Raw genomic sequence first — 21,358 nt, 5'->3', positions numbered from 1 at the left:
TGCTGTGTACGCTGTTATTATAGGCTTGAACCAGGGAAGGAAGATAATCCACCCGCTTGGTCTGCTTCCAGGGTCCCTAGTAGGCCCAGCAGGGTCTGATTGAACCTCTCGCATCCTCCGTTGCCCTGGGGATGGTACGGGGTAGTGTGGGTCTTTCGACACCCATAGAGTTGACACAGTTCTTGAATGACCCTGGACTCAAAGTTCGGGCCCTAGTCGGAGTGGAGAGTTTCTGGACACCCAAAGGGCTGAAACACCGTCCTCCAAAGGGCACTAGCAGTGGTGGGAGCGGTCTGATCGAGGGTGGGGATAGCCCAAGCATACTTGGTGAACAGGTCAGTCACCACCAGGATATTCTGGAAGCGATCTGTCGGGCGGCCCAACGTCAGAAAATCCATTCCCACAATGTGGAGGGGAGCCTTGGGCAGCATGGGGACCAATGGGGGCTTTGGCTTCCTTCCTCGTTTTAAAGAGCATACAACGTGAGCAGTCCTGGATGAATACGCCTCCATCTTAGGCCAGTGAAAGTGCCTCCTCAACAACGATAGAGTCCTCTCTTGACCCTGATGCCCCATCTGTGTGTGGTAGGCTCGTAACAGGAGCTGGATTTGGTTTTGTGGCACTACTATTTGAAACACAACCTCACGGGTCACAGGGTCCTGGACAGAGCGACAAACCACTCCTTCCTTTAAACAGAGTCTCTCCCAATGTCCCAAGAACTGCCTCACTGTTGACGTTTGAGCCTGCCTCTCTGCTGCTCTGGGTAAGGAGCCTTGATCCAAGTAGGACCGGATCACCACCAGATCGTCATCTTTCCCCTGCAACTCCCTCCACCGCCTTGGGTCCCAACCCCAACTAGCAGGAATCCCTTCCGGGCTTGATCCTGGTGCCTCCACTATTCTTACCAGTAGTTCTTCCTCAGGCTCAGTCGAAGGAGCCGAAGCCAGGCCGTCCGCACCTGTCGCAGGGAGTCTGGAAAGCACATCAGCATTAGTATGGTCCCTGCCAGGCCGATACTGTAGTTGGTAATCGTAATTAGCCAGTTGTGCTACCCAACGCTGTTCAACCACCCCCAGCTTAGCCGTGTGTAAGTGGACCAGAGGATTATTATCAGTCACCACAAGTACCTTGGCTCCCCACAAGTAGTCTTTGAACTTTCCACTCATGGCCCACTTCACAGCTAGAAGTTAGATTTTAAAAGAGCTGTAGTTTGAGTCATTCCGCTCGGCGGGGTGGAGGCTCCGACTCGCATATGCGATGACTCTCTCTACTTCCTGCTGTCGCTGGGCTAACACCGCTCCCAATCCCGAGTTACTTGCATCGGTGTACAGAATGAAAGGTTGTGAAAAGTCAGCATACGCAAGAATTGGGGCCTGCAACAGCTCCTGCTTCAGGCTTCGAAAGGCTGCATCACACTCAGAATCCCAGGCCACAGAGGGGGACCCCCGGCTACGAGAGCGCCCGGTGCCCACAAGGAGTTTGTTTAAGGGCCTAGCGATTTTTAAAGAAGTCCTTAATAAAGCGCCTATAATATCCCACGAAGCCCAGGAAAGACCTCACTTGTCTAACAGTCTTGGGGGGTTCCCACTCTTGTACAGCCGACACTTTCTCTTGGTCAGGGGAGACTCCTGCGGCGCTAACGCAGTGGCCCAAGAACTTCACCTCCCTCCGGATCAGTTGACACTTGTCTGGTCGCAACTTCAACCCATACTTCTCCATGGCCTGAAGCACCTGTTCTAAATGGTGCAGATGAGAGGCAAAGTCTGGGGAGAAAACAATAACATCGTCCAAGTACACTAATGTAGTGTCAACCAACTGCCCACCTAGACACCGCTGCATTAACCGCTGGAAAGTTGCTGGGGCGTTACAAAGGCAGTCTTCTCTCGATCCCCCTCCTCCACTTGGACCTGCCAATACCTACTGGCCAAGGCCAAAGTGGAGTACCAAGCGGCCGGGGTCAAGCTGGTAAGGGAGTCCTCTATTCGCGGCAGCGGAAAAGCATCCTTCTTGGTCAGCTTCCGATAATCGACACAGAATCTCCAGGCCCCGGTCTTCTTCTGCACCAATACTATCGGAGCTGCCCAGGGGCTGCTGCTCTCGTGAACGATGCCTCCATCTAACATCCCCCTCAACAAGGTACGGATCTCTGAGTAAAGCGTCAGTGGCACCGGACGGTACCGCTCCCGGCTTGGTGCTGCATCGCCCGTGGGGATCTGATGTCTCAAAATGCTAGTACAGCCGTAATCTTCATCATGGATGGAAAACACACGCTGCTATTTAGCCAGGAAGTCCTGGAGCTGGCATTGCTGGCACTCCTCCAAGCCCTCCCCCACAGGGACTCTCCTGTAAGATGGCCCGGCACTCCCTCCCTAGATGCGTCTGTCCTCTGATCCACCCGCATGATGGCCACCTCAACCACCGCAGAACTCACTTGGCTGAAACGGACATCCCCGCCTTCTCTCACCTGTTGGGGGCTCACCGAGGTAACTCGGGCCAGACGTTGATGGCGGCGGAGGCTGACTGGGTATGGATTTACATTCCACACCTTCACAGAGACCCGACCCCGATGGACTACAGCAAGACCTCGGGCGACCTCAACAGTCTGGCAGTCCCAGTGGGGCTCCACGAGGACCCAGTCGTCTGGCCTATAAGACCGAGCTGGCAACCGGGCCCAGACAATGGCTTCACTCCGCGCCGGAACAGAAAGGGCATATTGGCAGGCTACCCGGCCGATGTCTTCACGGTCCCACTGTGTTCTGGCAGCATGGATCCTACGACAGTCTGCAATAATACGTTCCCACTCATGTCTCTCTGTCGACTGGGGCACCTGGGCCGGTCGAATCCTAAACAGCTCTTCCCAACAGTCCGAAATGACATTCATGCCCAGCAGAGCTCGATGGGCACCCAGACAGTGATCTCGGACGACGACGACCCCCTTTTGCTGTACACTGACACCTTGGATTTAGAAATCAACTACTAAGTATCCAATGTAGGGGATTTCGAGTCCATTTGCCCCCCGCAAGGTGAGCCAGGGTGCTTCCGACCAAGTTGTCTCTAGGGACAGGCAAAGAGGGGGGGTCAATCAAAGGGGTCCCGGCCACTTGACCCACAGTGGCCGGTGAACCTAAAAACCCCCTTGAGAACCACGTCGAGGACCACACTGACGGCTAATGTGCCCCGGCTCCCCACAGCTGTTACAAATTGGTCGACCCTGATCATCCCACTGGAACCTTGAGCCGGTCGGCCGACCGGGGTGACGTCCTGGCTCCTGACTCCCATCGGAGTAGGACCGCTCCCGAGACACGGGCATACCACTGGGCCGGCCCCGGCGTAGCTCTTCCAGAAGAGTTTTATAAAGATCAGCCATTTGCTCCTTGACATCCTTCATAATCTCAACACGTAATTCTCGCTTCGTAATCGATCGGCGAAGAAGAGGCAGGGGCACAGGCACTACTGGCAGCCAGGCAAGTGGGCGGATCAGATGCCTCATTGTGGTCTAGTTCCAAGGCCAGGGCCTCTTGTCGAAGATCATCGAAAGACAGTGTGGGGTCACGGCGGAGCTGCAGCCGTAGACTCTGACGGATAGGCCCATCCCGGAGCCCCATAAGAAATTGGTCTCGTACAAGGTATCTTCGTCTCCCAAGCCGTGATCACGTCTTCCCTTCAACCGGGTGAACTGCTCCCGCAACCGTAAGGAGAATGAACGCAGAGTTTGCCCGGGTCCCTGCCTACAGTTGAAAAACTGGGCCCTGAGGGCAGCCACCGGGGTGGCATCACTGTACAGCCTGGTCAAGAAGTCAAAAACAGCTTTTGTGTTGGCTCGAAGCTCCTGCCGCGGCTTGGACTTCTCTCTTGGCGTCACCCTCGAGCGAACCCAGAACAAACTGTAATTTCTGCTGCTCACTCAACCCTTGTAAGCATGCCAAGTACTCAGTCTGCGTCTTCCACTCCTGAAGACTCAACTTCGATCCCGGTCCTCTGAACCTTTGCGCCCAAGAGGCACCCATAAAGACTGGCATAACTTGGGGGCGAGCTGCTGGGACTGCTGGTGCCTCTTCGTCCGCCATTTAAAGGTCCACGGTCGCTCAAACTCAGGCGGAATCCTGCCGACAACGCCAAATGTCACAGGCCGGGGTGAGCGCTAGCGAGCCGCCACCCCTAGCTTGCGTACCACCCTGAGCAGCGAACCGTAGGACACAAAAGGCTAGACACTAGGAATATCGGCTTCCTCTTTGGGTGTCACACCGGAAACACTCCCCAAGGGAAACACCATCCGTTGCAGAGGTTCCTCCCCTTCTGCATGTTGTCACCCCGTGACACATACAATTAGACATACTGTTGTGAGGTTTTCATGTGCAGCAGTCATAGGCAGCCGTGCACGAGCACAAAACCTCACAACACCCACCCCTGTCGGTGATTGGTTGGAACACTATTTATTTTGGTTTTGAGTGGTGGTGAAACCAACTGTTTTTGTGTGCAGATCTCAGAGCCTAGGCTGCCTACAGAGACGCGTTTTTTTGACGGCATGCTTATGGGGCGGGTAGCAAGCGGATCGTTAGGAAAGATTAGATGAATGTGATCATTTATGTTTGGGCCTGAAATCGCTGATACAACCTTTAACCTAGCATACACATACCACACTATCACATTTCTATAATTCAAATTCCTTAGAGCATTGTTAGGCTGCATAAGGTCAACCTGAACCAGGAACAATTCCCACAACATCATATGTACTTTTTACATGGCAAGAGGAATGGCATCTACGTTAATATTAGACTGTCTGTCTCATTCTTATGCAGAGGTTATAGTAGTCAGCCGGATCCGGTCCAAATCCAGACCAGATGGTGGACCTGCACCAAGAGATGACCACAGCACAGCCCTGAATGTCAGAGGAGACCATGACAACTAGACGAGCACTAGAGACAGATCCCCTGCAAAGACCTCGTCGACATGACAACCATCAGCACAGACCCTCACCCGAGACCACGAGAACCAAAGAGGTCCTTTGCGCAAACCCCTATGGCCAGCTTCACCTCCTTCCCACCATATGCTAGCATGCTGTATCCCAACCTTCAAGTGGAAGGAGTTGAATGAAATATTATCTGGATCTGCAATCTGACTTCTGATGTAGCCTAGAATCATAATCACACCATGTTGGTCTATTTGGACAGAGGAGACCTGTTCCCCCAACTGAGCCTGGTTTCTCCCAAGTTTTTTTTTTTTTCTCTCTCTCTCCATTCTGTCAGCTGAGTTTGGGTTCCTTGCCACTGTCATCTCTGGCTTGCTTAGTTGGGGACACTTAACCCCTTAACCATCACCCTCCTTTTTGAGAACAGATGTGAAAATGCACTATCCAAACTTAAATGGTTGTAATTCAAGAATGCTATGGACCTAAGTTTGGTCTTGTTTTAAAGAAGACTATTTTTGCAGAAGTGTAATCTGACGTGAAAACACTTCAAAAAATGAAAGTATGAAAAAGTTATGGAAGATTAAATTTACTGTAAATCAAATTTACAGTAATTAAACAGCAATTTACAAATTAAACATTTTCCATTTTATACAAAATATACATTTTACTAAATAAATTTTACTATAAAATTAGTATAAAATCAAAACCATATATCTAACCAAGTTGTGTTCCAAATTTGAAGTTGATACCACAAAAATATAAGTTCCTATGATATTTCGTTTAGGTGCTGTACCAAAATTAGCCGCCGGGTGTCACCCACATTCCATTGATTTTTTTTAATGCATTCTTCTGCAACAAATTAATCAATTTCTGTCCAAATATCACTTCTATCACAAAATAGTCATCAAATATGAAACATTGAGACTCAGACCTTTCCGACGATTTGTGTTTTGTCAAAATTAGAAAAGGTTTTGATAATAAAGTAGTTAAAATAAATGTTGTAATATGAAACCTGACACGCCCACAAGGGGAGGAGCCCGCTAAACAAATTTAAAGTACCGTTTCCATGGTATTGCAACATCCAATTTCAAAATAGTTTTCACAGAATGAATTTTGAGTTTGTAAGCTTTTGAATGATACCTAATTTATGATGATTACTAAAATATGTAAAAAATATTTTAAAAAATATTCTCAGCCAGATTTCTAGCCCGTTAGCTAACCGTGCTGGTAAAATCCATGAAGTGACGTCGCCACTCAGGATTGGTCACTTGTCTGTTGCCTGGCTACCAGTTTCTCTGTAGCTGGTTAAGCATGCTATTTGAGTGAGGTAAACAAAGCAATAATACAATTAAAAGCAATAGCTGATCATTCTCCATAACGTGGTGGCTATTTACATCTTATATCATCAGTAAACCATCACATCACCAAGGCACCGACTGACGCATTTGTATTACGTTCCAAAGAGCGGCCGCTATCAGCCCCACAGTGGAAAATGGAAATGAAACTGTAACTATGGAGTCAATATAATGCCACATAATTTTGCAAAAGGATAAAGTATCGCAAAAGAAAGTAAAGTTTTGCTCACAAAAATAAAGTATTGAGCAAAAAAAAAAAAAAAAAAATTTTGCTCACAAAAATAAAGAATGGCAAAGGGGAAAAAAAGTATTGAGAAAAAAAAAATTTGCAAAGAAAAATAAATATTTGCAAAATAAAATAAAGTACTGCAAAAAGAAAGATATAATTAACTGCAAAAATCAATGACAGCTGTTATCCTATTTTTTCTCTGCAACATATTTTCCATACTCACACCTACTAAGTTATTTGCAACACTGCTTTAATTCTGCGTTTCAGTCAAGTGTGTGCTCGTAATACCGTTTTTCCTTTGCACTTCACTTTTCTCTGTGTTTCTCTTCATGGTGCTGTTTTAACGTGGGGGTGGAGTCAAGAAACCCCTCGAAGTCACGTCATCAGCAGGAGACGCAGATCGCAACAGTTCAAGTCACCATGGCAGAGCAGAGGCATGCAGGTGGATTCCAAGTATGTACAGTTGATTGTACAGGGAAACCCTTTATTTCACTAACATTAAAATGTGCATTGTTTTTTGTTTTTGTTTAACTTAATGCAATTAGTATTAACTAGGGTGACCATACCCTTTTTCCAACCTTTTTCCCGCCCAAAATGTCCGGGATTCGGCTTTTGAATGAATGAATGAATGAATGAATGGTGACTGTAGAAAGCAAAAGCCGAATCCCGGATATTTTGGGCAATCTCGAAATCCTCCACAGGGTGATCATACGTCCTCTTTTTCCGGCCGGGATTTCAATCAACTGTACATACCTGGAATCCACCTGCATGCCTCTGCTCTGCCATGGTGACTTGAACTGTTGTGATCTGCGTCTCCTGCTGATGACGTGACTTCGCGGGGTTTCTTGACTCCACCCCCACGTTAAAACAGTGCCATGAAGAGAAACGCAGAGAAAAGTGAAGCACAAAGGAAAAAACGGTATTGCGAGCACACACTTGACTGAAACGCAGAATAAAAGCAGCGTTGCAAATAACTTAGTAGGTGTGAGTATGGAAAATATGTTGCAGAGAAAAAATAGGATTACAGCTGTCATTGATTTTTGCAATTAATTATATCTTTCTTTTTGCAGTACATTATTTTGCAAATCTTTTTTTTTCTCAATACTTTTTTTTCCCCTTTGCCATTTTTTATTTTTGTTTTGTAAAACTTTATTTTCTTTTGTGATACTTTATTCTTTTGCAAAACTATGTGGCATTATATTGACTCCATACGAAACCGTACCAGTGACGCAATGAGAACCGTTCAGCCCGACGGTGGAAAAGCAGCTATTGACACTATTGTATTTGTAGAGCTGCTTTACAGCAGAATTGAATTCTATTTGCACCATTGATCATCATTTAAAATAATCTGTACTGTATAAAGCGCTATATACATAAAGGTGACTTGACTTGACTTAAGGCAAGACAAGAATAGATCATGCTAAGAGTATGGAAGCACCCAAATAAAAAGTTTATATCAATTGTGTTTGTTTATTGTTAAATTCATGCTAAAATGTAAAATACTAAAGCTATAATAAGTTTCTTTATCATTTATTTAATTAGTTATGCTGAAAAACATAACTGAATCAAAAGTTTATTTAATAAAATGTGATAATTTTACATCAAAAAGCATAGTGGGCTTACTTAGTGCACAGGTAGGCTCCAAACTGCTCTAAATTCATGTTTGCTATTGAATACAGCTAATTTTGTCACTAAAGTAGCTAATGACAAAAGTGACTTGTGGAGAAAAAAAAGAAAAAAAAAAAAACTGTAAAACTTGTATCTGAAAGAAAACGTGTAAAAGATTTGGGTTGGCTTAATTCTTTCCCTATATTCCCCTTAATAATCAATTAAGTTATTTGTGAAAGTCTGCATGAAATGAAAAATCGTCCTATCTATTCTCAAATGCATGTTATTTATCTTATGAATGAATCATCCATGCATATTTTTCTTTACTTCTTTCTTGGTTTTTTTTGTTGTTGTTTTTTTACATTTTAGTCAAATGGCGCTTTTCCACTACACAGTACCAGCTCGCCTCGACTCGCCTCGCCTTTGTTTGGTTTTCCACTGTGTAGAAGTTGTACCTGTACCTGCTTCCAGGTACTTTTTTTCGTATCACCTCCGGCGAGGTTCTGAGCGAGCTGAGGTGAGCTGAGGCGATACTAAAATGTGACGTGAAAACATGGCAGACTGCTGATTGGTCAGAGAATCAGCGTAGTGACGCGTAGAAGATTACGTCACAGCAGTTTCCTGTGGCGTCGCTAAGACGACCAGGTACTATTGTGGAGGTACTATCTGCAATGGAAACCGGAGCGAAAAGCGAGCCGAGCCGAGGCAAGGCAAGTCGAGTCGAGTCGAGCTGGTACTGGTAATGGAAAAGCGCCAAAAATGTCATTACCTTCTGGTGAGACAACAGATTCTCTTTTAAATAAAACACCCACATCTCAAAATTCTATCAACCACAAATGGATTGAAAAACAATCCTTTTCACGGTCACAATATGGAAGAAAAGATTCACTACTTTAGTTTCACTGCGACTAACCATAACTTCACAAAATTCTTCATGCAAGTCACCTTAAAAAAAACTTTCCAGTTTATATAATTTCTAATGTATTAAACATTCCTCTTTGATTATTATCATCCTTTTAAGGTGAAATTCCTTTGCTAGTGACTTGAGATAAAAAGAAAGAGGGGTCATCAGACACTCGAATACACTTTAAGTTGCATGACCAAAGTAAATATATCATTGGTACCTTGTGTAAAGATCACTAACAAAGTTTGCTTTTCTTTCTGGATGTTCTTTCATCACTTCTCTGGGAACAGGGCGCTGATAAGCGTTTCCACGCCAACCTGGCACCTGTAGCATTATTGTGGCCTGACATTTCGCCCATCAGCCAATAGGAAAAGGCTGACTTCTCCCACCACTTAAACCCCACAGCAGGAGGAACGCCTCAGTAAGCCGGGTCGCTCCCCAAATGCCCGTAAATATTGGTCTTTGCCTCACAGCTATTTGAAGGAAGAAAGAAAAAAAAAAAAGGAGGGGGGAGGGTGGGGGGGGGGGATCTCCTCCAAAGATTATATGGGACTTTTCAGGGGTGAACATATAGATTTTCCTGACAAGAAGGCCCTCTATTATTCTGACCTTAGCCAAGGCGAACTCTGGCGGAGACAGCAAGCGCACCTTTCAGCTTGAGTGGCCAGGGCCAGGAGACTTGTCGAAAGGCTTTCTGAAAGGGAGGAAAGCTTGTTTACCGCTGCTATGACACGGCAGCCCTGCTGGGTGGGAAATGCAGGGCCCTGAACCCTGTTATTATTAACAAGGACAAAGAGAACAAGCCAGCCCCAGACCAGTTGCCAATGTGACAAGTATGGATTTACTGCTCAGAAATTCACAAGAGGACAGTCAGCCTTTAAATGAAAAAGACAGAGAATGAGACAGAGAAGTGAAACAAAGCAGAGTGCTAATGAAGGCCTGTTCAGATTGAGTGACCAATGTTTCGTGTCTGAGTGACATCACGGCATACAGGGGGGCGTTTAAAGTACCCGGCACGCATCCACCTGGGCAAAAAAAAAATCAATACGAACTGGAGGATGAGTACTCCGCACCGCTGGAAACGTTGACTGTCACTGAGCCTTACAAACTGAAGTATCTGACAGACAAAAACACAGACTAGATTAGTTTACTTGAGATTTAAAAGGAGGGAAATGCAGGAATGAAGAAGAGGGCAGCAGAGAAGAGAACAGGGTAAGAGAGAGAGGCATGAAAAGTCAAAAGAGAGACATGGATGATTGGTTTAGTGAAGAGCGCGAGTTCTTCAGCAGCCTTCTCTCCCGCTGCCTCATTGCCTCTGCAGACAGTCAATGTGTGTGTGCGTGTGGATGATGAAGGATGGAGGTCAGATAGAGGGTAGCGGTCAGAGGATAACATCTGACTCTACCTGCTATGAGCTCCTTCATGCCGAAACTTTAAAAGACAGACACACACATATGCAAATACACGTTATTATTCACTGATATGTCAAAGAGCGGACAGTGTCTCAGATTATGATAGTTTTGAATTTAGAATTAGCTTTTTTCATTACGTTTTATTTGTATTTGTATTTACAATGTTCAATGTTTTAATGTTGTTTTTTTGTTGTTGTTTTTTTAACTTAATTTTAGCACAGCCAAAGTTAATGTGCTAAATTATATAATTTAACAGCATTTAGTGTCTAAGAACAGGCTAGTGTTATCACTATCTACTGGCATTTTGATGCTCCATGCAGGTCATAATATTTTTTTGAATTATTTAATTACATATATATTTTTTTCTAATCATTTTGGAGGCATTAAAACTGTATTGTAGTTTAGTTTCAGTTTTTTTTCCCAATTACATTAAAATGTTTTTTTATATTTAATTTTATATAACTTTTTTATTTCATTTTTGTAAACAATAGTTATGTTTTGTTGTATGACAACATTGCACACCTTCTATGTGCTTTTTCTATGTCTAAGGAAGCAGGAGATTGTCGCTCAAACGTTGACATAAGGAGATACATCTCCTGAGAGGTGTCCAAAGAGAAGGTAAGTATTTAAAGTAAGTATTTGGTGTTCACCTTAAGCACAAGTAATTCCTGCAGCCGCTGAATCCTTTGCTCTTGACTGTCTGCTCCATCACTGTTGCCACCACCTGGAGACAGAGACCTGGGGCCCTGTTGAAGACAGAAAGAAAACAATAAAATATTAGAAAACATCTTTTATCAACACAATAGCCAAGTTTTTAATAATCAAAAGCCAAAGATGAGCAATAGCCCTTCACGTATGAACACACAAACATCAGCCGACACACTCTCCAAAATCTAGCAGGGGACACGGGCTGAATCGTGAGGAGGAGCACACACGGCATGCTGCTGAAGGGTTCTCTGTGCAGGGACCTAATGAGCATGTTCATTTCCATTTACATTGTTTCTTTGACAATAATGATGTCCCATTAGGGGAGACTAAAGGGTTATAGAGTGAGAAACGCGCCAGGCCTCATTACCAAAGGTGGGGAGGGAGGCGCCTTTAATTGCTCTATCAGGGCCCAGAGTTACACTTGATAGGACAACAGAAGCAGACTTTGGGGAGAAAGAAAAAAAAAGGAAGAGAGAGAGAGAGAGAGAGAGAGAGAGAGAGAGAGAGAGAGAGAGAGAGAGAGAGAGAGAGAGAGAGAGAGAGTGGGCTCTCTCTGAAGTACCTAAAACTAGTGGAGAGAAGTGTGCGACTGGAATGGCAAATCTGGTCAGGTCGGTGAAGGAAGGCCAGATGGCAGAAACAACTGAGAAAGAGTGAAACTACAAAATGGCAGACGCACCACTACAAATCGAGAGATGGAGATCTTCAGGGACCAGATCAAAAACACTTAATCTAGGGGAAAAAAACAGTAATACTTCAGAGAACTGAAAAGATCCTTTAAAAGCTGATTAGCTCTTGAATAGGCAGCCATTGAGAGCAACTAACTAGAGTCACTTGCTTGGAGCTCTTAGTCCAAAAGGATCTACCTATTGATGTGTCAAGTCATTAACAGCATAGCTGAACTTTCCTCTGACACATGTCCCAAAACCAGACTTAACATTCTCAGCATTCACAGGAACAGTGGTGTCCATCATCAAAGACTTCCACTCGGCAAGGATTAGCAAAAGAGTGAAATTAAAGCTTACAAAGAAGCAGCAATCAATACCTGAATATTGAGAACAAAGAAACAGTTTCAGCAGTCATGAGTGACTGAGAGTGGATGAGAAATCCTTACTCTTCCTGCACTTGCTCATTTGCAGGGATGCAAACTCATCAGGGGTGGAAAAAGCTGACAAAGATGTGACCCCCCCTAAAGGGATCCAGGGCCATGCACCCCAGGACCTTTTTTTTCTTCAAAATATCAGCTTTAAAGGTAGGGTAGGCAATTTGTTTTATAAACATTCTTTGTTATACTGGTTTTAAACTCTTTTCACATCCTGAATAGAAGTGATATAAGAAGAGAATATTAAAACATGTACATATATCTTCTGTGGAAGTCCAGGATCAAAACATTTTCGTCCAATCAATGTCCTATACCTGCCTGTCAACATTTCCATACATCCACGCACCTTGCTAGCGCAAACATTGCACATTATCAGCGCGTTCCATAAGGCTATGCAGAGTTGTGGACAGACAGCCACTGAGCACCAAAAACAAACAGCAGCAGCCGTTTACATTTCCTCCTGAACCAAAACAACGAGCTTATGATAAGGGCTGAACGATTTTGGAAAATAATCTAATTGCGATTTAGTTTTACCAATATTGCGATTGCGATTTAATATGCGATTATTTTTTAAGCTCTTTATCTTTTCTATTATTCAACAAAAACAAGCTATAAATCATTGTAAAATAGGGAGGGGAATCTTTAGGCACTTCATGAGCCGATCTAATTTTTTTCTTATTAATGAATTGATCTTATTAATAAAACTTGAAATATTTAATTACATATGTAATTATAAATAGGCCTACTTATAATAATTACACATTAAAAAACGAAATTAATACAATTACATGTTAATAATTTTAACTAATATAGCTTCAAAACAAATAAAGAGGGGAAAAAAATATTACAAGCAATAAACAAAGAGTGCTTTCAGTATTTAAGAGTAGGCTGTCTGAACGTTTTCATCTCTTTTGAAATTATAAGATGTGGTTTGTCCTGTCTGTTTAATAACTTCAGATATAACTGACTGTGTCACATTAATTTCGCGTCATAAAAGCAATTTGAGACGCAAGTACATTTAACCACGTAGACGGAGTCGCTCACAGCCGCATGCTCAAGCGCTCTTCGCAAAGCGCATGAGTATTTGAAGTTGAAAGCAGCTTCGCTCGGTGATTTTCATATTTTGAATATATAAGCCAACTGCATTCCAAAAGACATATGATGCCTTCGTAGAGCATTTGTAAGTAAAATACCGGCGGGCGAGACCGCGCAGACGCGCACTACAAAAGTAACATCAAGCAAACCGTGCGTATCTCATATCTTGTGCAATGAAGCACGCGAATGTTCTTGTAAATTCGCTTCAACTTTTCTGAACTTTATGAAAGATTTTTTTTTTTGGAAGGTTCGAGTGGTGTTGTGTGTGTGTGTGTGTGTGTGTGTGTGTGTTTGTGAGACAAAGGAATTAGAAGCAAGCAGAATACGGTTGTTTATAAAGCACACATAGCGTCATCACGTATCTGTGTTTAAATCTAAGCTCAGACATAAATCTGAAATTATCTTAATCGATACAGAATCGTTGGAGAGAATCTATAACACAATATCACAAAAATTAAATATAAACTGTTATTTCCTGTAGCCTATGCCTATGGAGAGAGAATTGTGTCTTTATTACATGCAAGAAAATAAATGATCTGAGAGAGAAAAAAAAGTTTGAGAGAAAAAGTTATCACACTGATAGCAAAAAAGCATTTTATGAGAGAAAAAAAAATATTTGAGAGAAAAAGTTTTCATACCAATAGCAAAAAATTATAATATTTGAGACTAAAAAAAGTTTTGAGAGAAAGTATTTTCTCAGAACAAAAAATATATAAATTTGAATTTTTTTTATTATTTCTGAGAAAAAAAAAATCTCTCTCAAAACACTTTGAAAAAAACTCTGATATATATATTTTCTGCTATCAGTGTGAAAACATTTTCTCAAAAAAAAAAAAGTGTTTCTCTCAAAACGCTTTTCTTTGCTCTTGATGCAATATTTCTTGCTCTTGTGTCAGGATTCTGCTTTGACTGTGAGAATTGTGTCATGGGCGGGGCCACGATCCTATTGGCCAGTCTGGTGAGCATCGTCTTGTCTTGGGAGTCGAACTGAATCATTATACCATTGTTCGGTTCACCGGCATAGATGCCGCCTCTGCCTTAGTAGTTGAGCACGGACACTCCAATGTTTGGGTAAGATGATTCACGGTGATCATACGCCTGGTTCAGATTACAAGAATTTTGTGTCTGTTACGATAGTCACGGTGTCAGATTACACGATTTTGACTCCTAAAAATCTTGTCATGTCGTGGATGGACAAGAAATATGTCAGACTACACGTTGCTTTCCGACCAGTCACCGCGAGCCGTCTCACGCGCACACACGCACTCACTCAAATACACACAGACACTCACTGTGCTTGCTCGCTCACTCACTCACTCACTCACTCGCGCACGCGCACGCACACACACACACACACACACACTGTAGCTCGCTCACTCACTCGCGCACACACACTCACACACACTGTAGCTCGCTCACTCACTCGCGCACACACAATCGCTCACTCGCACACACACAATCGCTCTCGCACGCACACACGCACACACACACACACACACACACACTCACTCACTCACTCACTCACTCACTCACTCACTCACTCACTCACTCACTCACTTTCGCTCACTCGCGCGCACACACACACACACACACACACACACACACACACACACACACACACACACACACACACACACACACACACACACACACACACACACACACACACACTCGCTGTTGCACTTACTCTGACTCACATTGTCACTCTTGGCGGAACCCGTCGCCCGGAACCGAGCAAGGACCGTTATGCCGGGGTTTCGCCTGGAAAGCTCTATAGAAATCTGGCACTCTGTTGAACGAAGTTAAACTGAGAGAGCGTGACGTTCACAGACACCAGAATGAACGAGCTTACAATAACGTTCATCAGGCAGTAATACAGTATGCTACTTTCAGTTCACGTTCACCCAAAATATGAACGAGTTCATGAACTATCGTTCAATGAACCGTTCAGGCAAAACAATAGTGCTCAATAGCATCTGAGATACAGATGCTAAACACATGAATTAAAATAATTTTAGGTTATAGTTAAGCTATAGGTTCAAACAGGAAATGTATCATATTGACCTTAAAACAAAATTGTTTATTCTGAGTCCGAGTAAAACTGTACAGGAGGTTGTATATGATGAACTAGGGCTGGGCCTGGGCGATATATCGGATGACATTGTTATGCGCATCTCGTCAGTAAAGCCGGTTCCTTGATTAGTAGTAAATCGCCATCACCTGCTTTCAGATGAAGCGGCATTAACACAGAGTCGTAGTTCACTGACAAGCTGAGCAATATCGCATTAATTATCGCAGGCAATACGTCCGTGATCTAAGATCACCATGAATCATCTTACCCAAACATTGGAGTGTCCGTGCTCAACTACTAAGGCAGAGGCGGCATCTATGCCGGTGAACCGAACAATGGTATAATGATTCAGTTCGACTCCCAAGACAAGACGATGCTCACCCGACTGGCCAATAGGAACGTGGCCCCGCCCATGACACAATTCTCACAGTCAAAGCAGAATCCTGACACGAGAGCAAGAAATTGCATCGAGAGCAAAGAAAAGCGTTTTGAGAGAAACACTTTTTTTTTTTTAGAGAAAACGTTTTCACACTGATAGCAAAATATATATATATGAGAATTTTTTTTCAAAGTATTTTGAGAGAGATTTTTTTTCTCAGAAATAATAAAACAAGAAAATCAAATTTATATATTTTTTTGTTCTGAGAAAATACTTTCTCTCAAAACTTTTTTTAGTCTCAAATATTATTATTTTTTGCTATTGGTATGAAAACTTTTTCTCTCAAAATTTTTTTTTCCTCTCATAAAATGCTTTTTTGCTATCAGTGTGATAACTTTTTCTCTCAAACTTTTTTTTTCTCTCTCAGATCATTTATTTTCTTGCATGTAATAAAGACACAATTCTCTCTCCATAATGCCAGGCCTATATGCGTAGCATACCAAGTTGATGCTTCATCTGCAGTGCAGACTGGTTTACTGACTGACCAGACTGTAATCACAGCTTTTGCGGTAAAAAAAAAAAAATGCATTTCATCATATAGTGATATTATCGCAAATGCAATTAATCGTTCAGCCCTACTTATGATGCATTCACGCCATGTCGTCACCATAATTGTGTTCTATGTCAACACTATCAACACCGAAATTAATCTGCAGCAGTCAGGTGGTACAAGTCAGAGCTCTGTAAGTTGTTTATGTTTATTATTATTGTAATGTTATGTGCTTGTTATGTGTTTATTATTAATGTATGTCTCTCGTGACGCTTTGCAGACTCTGCTGTGGGCGTTCATGTGTTTTGAAGGAGGCGTGGCTTTAGAGAGCGTTCTGAAGGGAGGGTGGGATCTCATGCTTTCAAAGCTAGTTTGATATTGCTAGCCTCTCCGCAATTGCCTACCCTACCTTTAAAATTAGGATTTAAGTCGATTTAACATGACGATTAAGGATATAAGGGAAAATCACCCTAGATTATATATATATATATATATATATATATATTTCCTTATTGGTTTGTTTAATAACCAATAAAGGTTTATATATATATGCATTTAGAACCAGCGGGTGTAAACTTTTTGAATTTGAAGATCAGGGAAAAATGTTACTTATTTTGTCTTCTGGGAAATATGCTATCTTCTGTAGCCTCTGAAGGGCAGTACTAAATTAAAAAAAATATATGATCTTTAAACAAAAAACAAGAGAAATGTACACATCTTCATCCAGTTCAAAAGTTTTCACCCAAGAAGAAGTGCGATTTTGTTCTATATCAGATATATAATGCTGATATACAGCCATATTGAACACTACGAGTGTGATATTGTGTTTATACAACAGTTCAAAGACACAACATTAAAGTTATATAAAAATTCTGCCCTCAGCCATAACTATTAGCTTCGTAACAAACAATAGATTAATGAGACCAAAGATCGCCTGTTAGATATACCCAAAATTAATTATATCTTATGTTAAACCACTATAGACATCCAAGCCAGTGGCAATTTCCAGAAGAAATGGTCAAGGTAAGGCTGTTCTCCAATGGGTACATGAGTGTTGAGCTCACATCTCCGAAAACATTAAAGCAAATTTTCAAATAGGCGCTATCTTTTAAATTAAACCATATATTTAAAGTTTAAACAACTAGCCTACATTCTCGCCTAAAAAAACTCTTACAAAAAACTACTGTTGTAGTTTGTAAAAAAAACTACAATAACAGCAGTATTTGCAAAATTATAGTGTGTTTGCTTCGCCATGACACTCGCTGTGAGAAATGCTGCAAGCAGAGTGATACAAACGGTGAAACGGATCCCTTGGTGATACTGGTTTCATTGAAGCACAAACACACACACCACTCACACAGAGATCGGAGATCGCGCTGTGCATACACAGAAACATGCAGGAGAACAGAAAATTGTTATCAACGATGCACTGCGACATATTAATAAAACAGCTTTGCTACTGAATCGCTACATTATATTTCTCAGCAACGAGGGAGTCACTTTACTGTTAAAACTTAGTAGAAAGATGCCGCACAGATGCAGGCAATTCACACATGCATCTCTCATCCCTCCCTCCCTGGCATTTACTGCATACCAAGCCATTGCAAGACACAAAAAAACATTGGATCATGAGCTGCTTGCGTTAGAACCGTGCAGCGCAAAAAAAGTTTTGGTTCTCACTTCACTGCCTCTGACTCCTCACAAACCTCCTCCTGAATTTAAAATCTCAATGGATTCTACACAAATGATCCATTTTGGATTCAAAATGGCGAATTTCGCCAAAAGGTGGCAAGTTTTTTAATTCTACATAAATAATTCTACAATTCTACATATGAACAGTTAACTAAATGGTTAAACTAAATGGTTCACCCATGAAAATTCTGTTATCATTTATTCAACCTGATGTAATTCTAAACCCATGTTACTTTTTTTAACAAAAAGAGCATTTTTTTTAAAAGAATGTACTGCTTGCTCTTTTCCACTGACTTACAGTGGACTGGAGCTTTAACACTTCAAAGTTTGGAGAAAAGTATTTCATTATTATGGTGATAAGTATGAGGATAGGATAAGTATGAGGATTAGTATGTTGGCTTGAACTGTAGAAAGAGAAAGATTTTCAGTTGTTAGTGTCAGCTACATAATCAAACTAATAAAAGTACATGCCTCCAGCTAAAATATGTCTGTATACATACACATGACTTTGTGCCCTCATATGCAATGCATGGATCTACTTTATCTTATCTAAAAAATATTCAGTGTAGTGATACAACTTCTTATGATCACACTTATAAGACATTTCTGTGTGTCTAGGTTCCTGACATGCATGAATTCTCGGGATAGAGACACACACAATCACATGATAAATGTTACCTTAAAAAAATTGTCTGGAAGGCTGTGTTTAATACACTGCCACTTTCATTAAGAAGATAATGGAAGACAATGATAATGATAGGAAGATAATGTTTGCCATGGAACTTATAGGGTCAGCTTTTCAATATAAAACTATATCACAGACTACTTCAAACACAAGGCCTTTTAATTTTATTGAATACATAAAATAAAAATCAGTGTACTTAATACTAGGGTTGTAAAAATCAGTTGTACTGTAAAATTAGGGCTGCACGATTTGGAGAAAATGTCATATTGCGATTATTGAGGTCAATATTGCGATTGCGATATAATAAACAAATGGTTTCATGAGTCAGCTTGCTTGGTTCTCAAGGAAAATGCATACACAGATTAGTGATAATGCTGACACAACAACAACTAAATGCACAGTGTTTTCAAATTAAAATAATATGTTTTACTAAATTAAATAATGACATCTTTGCATTACTGCAAACTTGTTATTGTCTCAATTGTACAATAGTATAAAATAAATGGAACAATAAATAAGAACATTTGTATGCTCAATCATGAAAATAAGATATTTAGAAAATTCTGTCTAGACAAACAGGGACATTTAAGCATGATGCAACATACTGTATGCTTTGTATAACCTCAGTCTGTGGATAATTTTTGGTGTAAGTGAACATTTGGTAACAGAATTTTGTTGAGTTTATTGACAACTTGTTACAATGTTTACATTGTACAATGACTGGTAGGCTACTGTTTTTATTATTGCTTGACACAAATTTCACGATTTTAATTCAAATCTTGTGATTTGATTCCGATCTTGATTCAATATCAATTCATTTGGATAAATATTAGGTACATTAGATACATGTTAATTTTTCTCAAAAAAAAAAAAAAAATCTCACCTAATGCTGTAAACATACGGAGAGCCCTGTCAGCTGGTATTATTATTAAAGGTTAAAAATAAAAACTCAAAATAACTCAAAATAAATATAATGTGTTTTTTTTACTAGGCTATAATAACAACGTTACAATATTTTAATGATATAAGTAAAAATATAATAAATATTTAATATAGTGCACATATTTAGAAAAATACTCCTTATATAATTTGTCTAGCCAACTGACGTGCCATCATCAAATGGCTTGGAGGTAAATGTAACGTTATGTGACATATTGTTCTCCAGCTGTTTTACTGACCTCTTTTCGTGGTTGAAAAACACTGATTAATCGATATTATGTACGAGGCATAACATTTCGGTAAGTTGTACTGTATCTTTCAACACACCTATTGTTCATACGTGTTTATTTACTATTAACTAGTAAAGAGTAAGAGATGTTCGGTTCACGACCACGATCGGTCACGTCACATTTACAAGCGCCAAAATGCTATTGTTTGAATTGTGTAATAAAATTGACAGAATCTGAGAGCTGAGAATTGGTTTCCTATCAAAAGTAACCTGCTCTGTCTAGTCTATTGGTGTCAGTGTCCTGTTTGCTTGGTGATTTTTCTCTAAAAAAAAAAAAAATTCTCTGAGAAAATGGATGTGTGGCGTGAGAGCGTGTGAAAAGTATCAATTGACCTTAGCAAAAACCCGCCCCCTTTAGTTACTGTTGCTATGTCTGACAAGCCATGCCGCTCTCACGCCACACACCATGTTCTCACACAGTGAAATATACATCGCGGAGCAAAGAGGACACTGACAAGGCACTGACAGACAGGACAGACCAGGTTACTTTTGATATGAAACAAAGTCTCAACTTTCAAATTTGGTATTTTTTTAATAAATAAACACCGTTTTGTGGCTCTTTAATGTGTTGTGACAGATCGCTGTAGACCCTCTTAAAGCTGCTTGTGACCCGATCATTTCTTCCTTCTAGTTAATTTATAGCATTAAATAAACATGAAAGAACATAAGAAGGAATGTTGTTTTAACTGCGGAAAGAAATCAGTATACTCCGTTTTTCAAGTTCTAATCCACTAACATTAATCTACTGGGTCGTTTTCACACCTGAAAGTCCGCACCAAGGTTCGAACCAAAGTTCATGTTTTGATAGATTTTATACATTCGGTAAGTTTTGGTTTGGTTTCACATTGCAATTATGTGAGCGCACTAAATAACTTTACATGACATACTTGCGTCCTGTCGTCATCATCTATGTGGGCTGCATCTTGAAATTGGTTTGTAAACGGACGTGCGTCTGACGTCAGTGTGTTGTCAATTCGGCGGGTAACTTTGACAAGAATAAAAAAATAAAAAAAACGTTGACATGAATGAATAAACAGATGCATATCGTTGCCAGTATACTGTTATTATTACGGCATTACTACCTACAGCACCAACTATACTCGAGGTTAGCCCAAATTCGCCAAATGAACGTCCTCGTTGTGCGAACATTTTATAGTCGCCAGCAGGAAAGGAGAGGACTGCAAGCAATCCTGTGAGAACCACCGGAACTTCCTGTAAATGGTCTGAAAGTCCAAACCATACAGAAAATGCTTTCACACTAGAAACGAACCAAACCTTTGTTCAGTTTGATCCGGACCGAGACTACCTCTTTTCGTCTGACCAAATTTCGTCTGTTTGGTCCGGACCGTGCTCCAGGGGAGGTTTCACACCTGTAATTTTGATTCAGATCAAACTGGAAAATCCGGACCAAACAAGGTAGGTGTGAAAGGG

General features: G+C 41.4%; 1 protein-coding gene across 3 annotated transcripts in view; it reads right to left on the bottom strand.

The window, feature by feature from the left end:
* Nucleotides 1-21,358, bottom strand: part of cntln (centlein, centrosomal protein) — a 134,932-nt gene that overhangs the window by 72,639 nt on the left and 40,935 nt on the right. For all 3 annotated transcript variants that reach the window (XM_084401757.1, XM_084401758.1, XM_084401759.1), the window contains exon 10: nt 11,068-11,163. In XM_084401757.1, coding sequence (XP_084257883.1) covers nt 11,068-11,163 — 96 coding nt within the window. The remainder of the gene's footprint in view (nt 1-11,067; nt 11,164-21,358) is intronic.

The sequence above is a fragment of the Rutilus rutilus genome (assembly GCF_951802725.1).
Source record: "Rutilus rutilus genome assembly, chromosome: 2".
Lineage (NCBI taxonomy): Eukaryota > Metazoa > Chordata > Actinopteri > Cypriniformes > Leuciscidae > Rutilus > Rutilus rutilus.
Note: the sequence above shows the minus strand (reverse complement) of the source record. Positions and strands in the feature narration are given on the sequence as shown.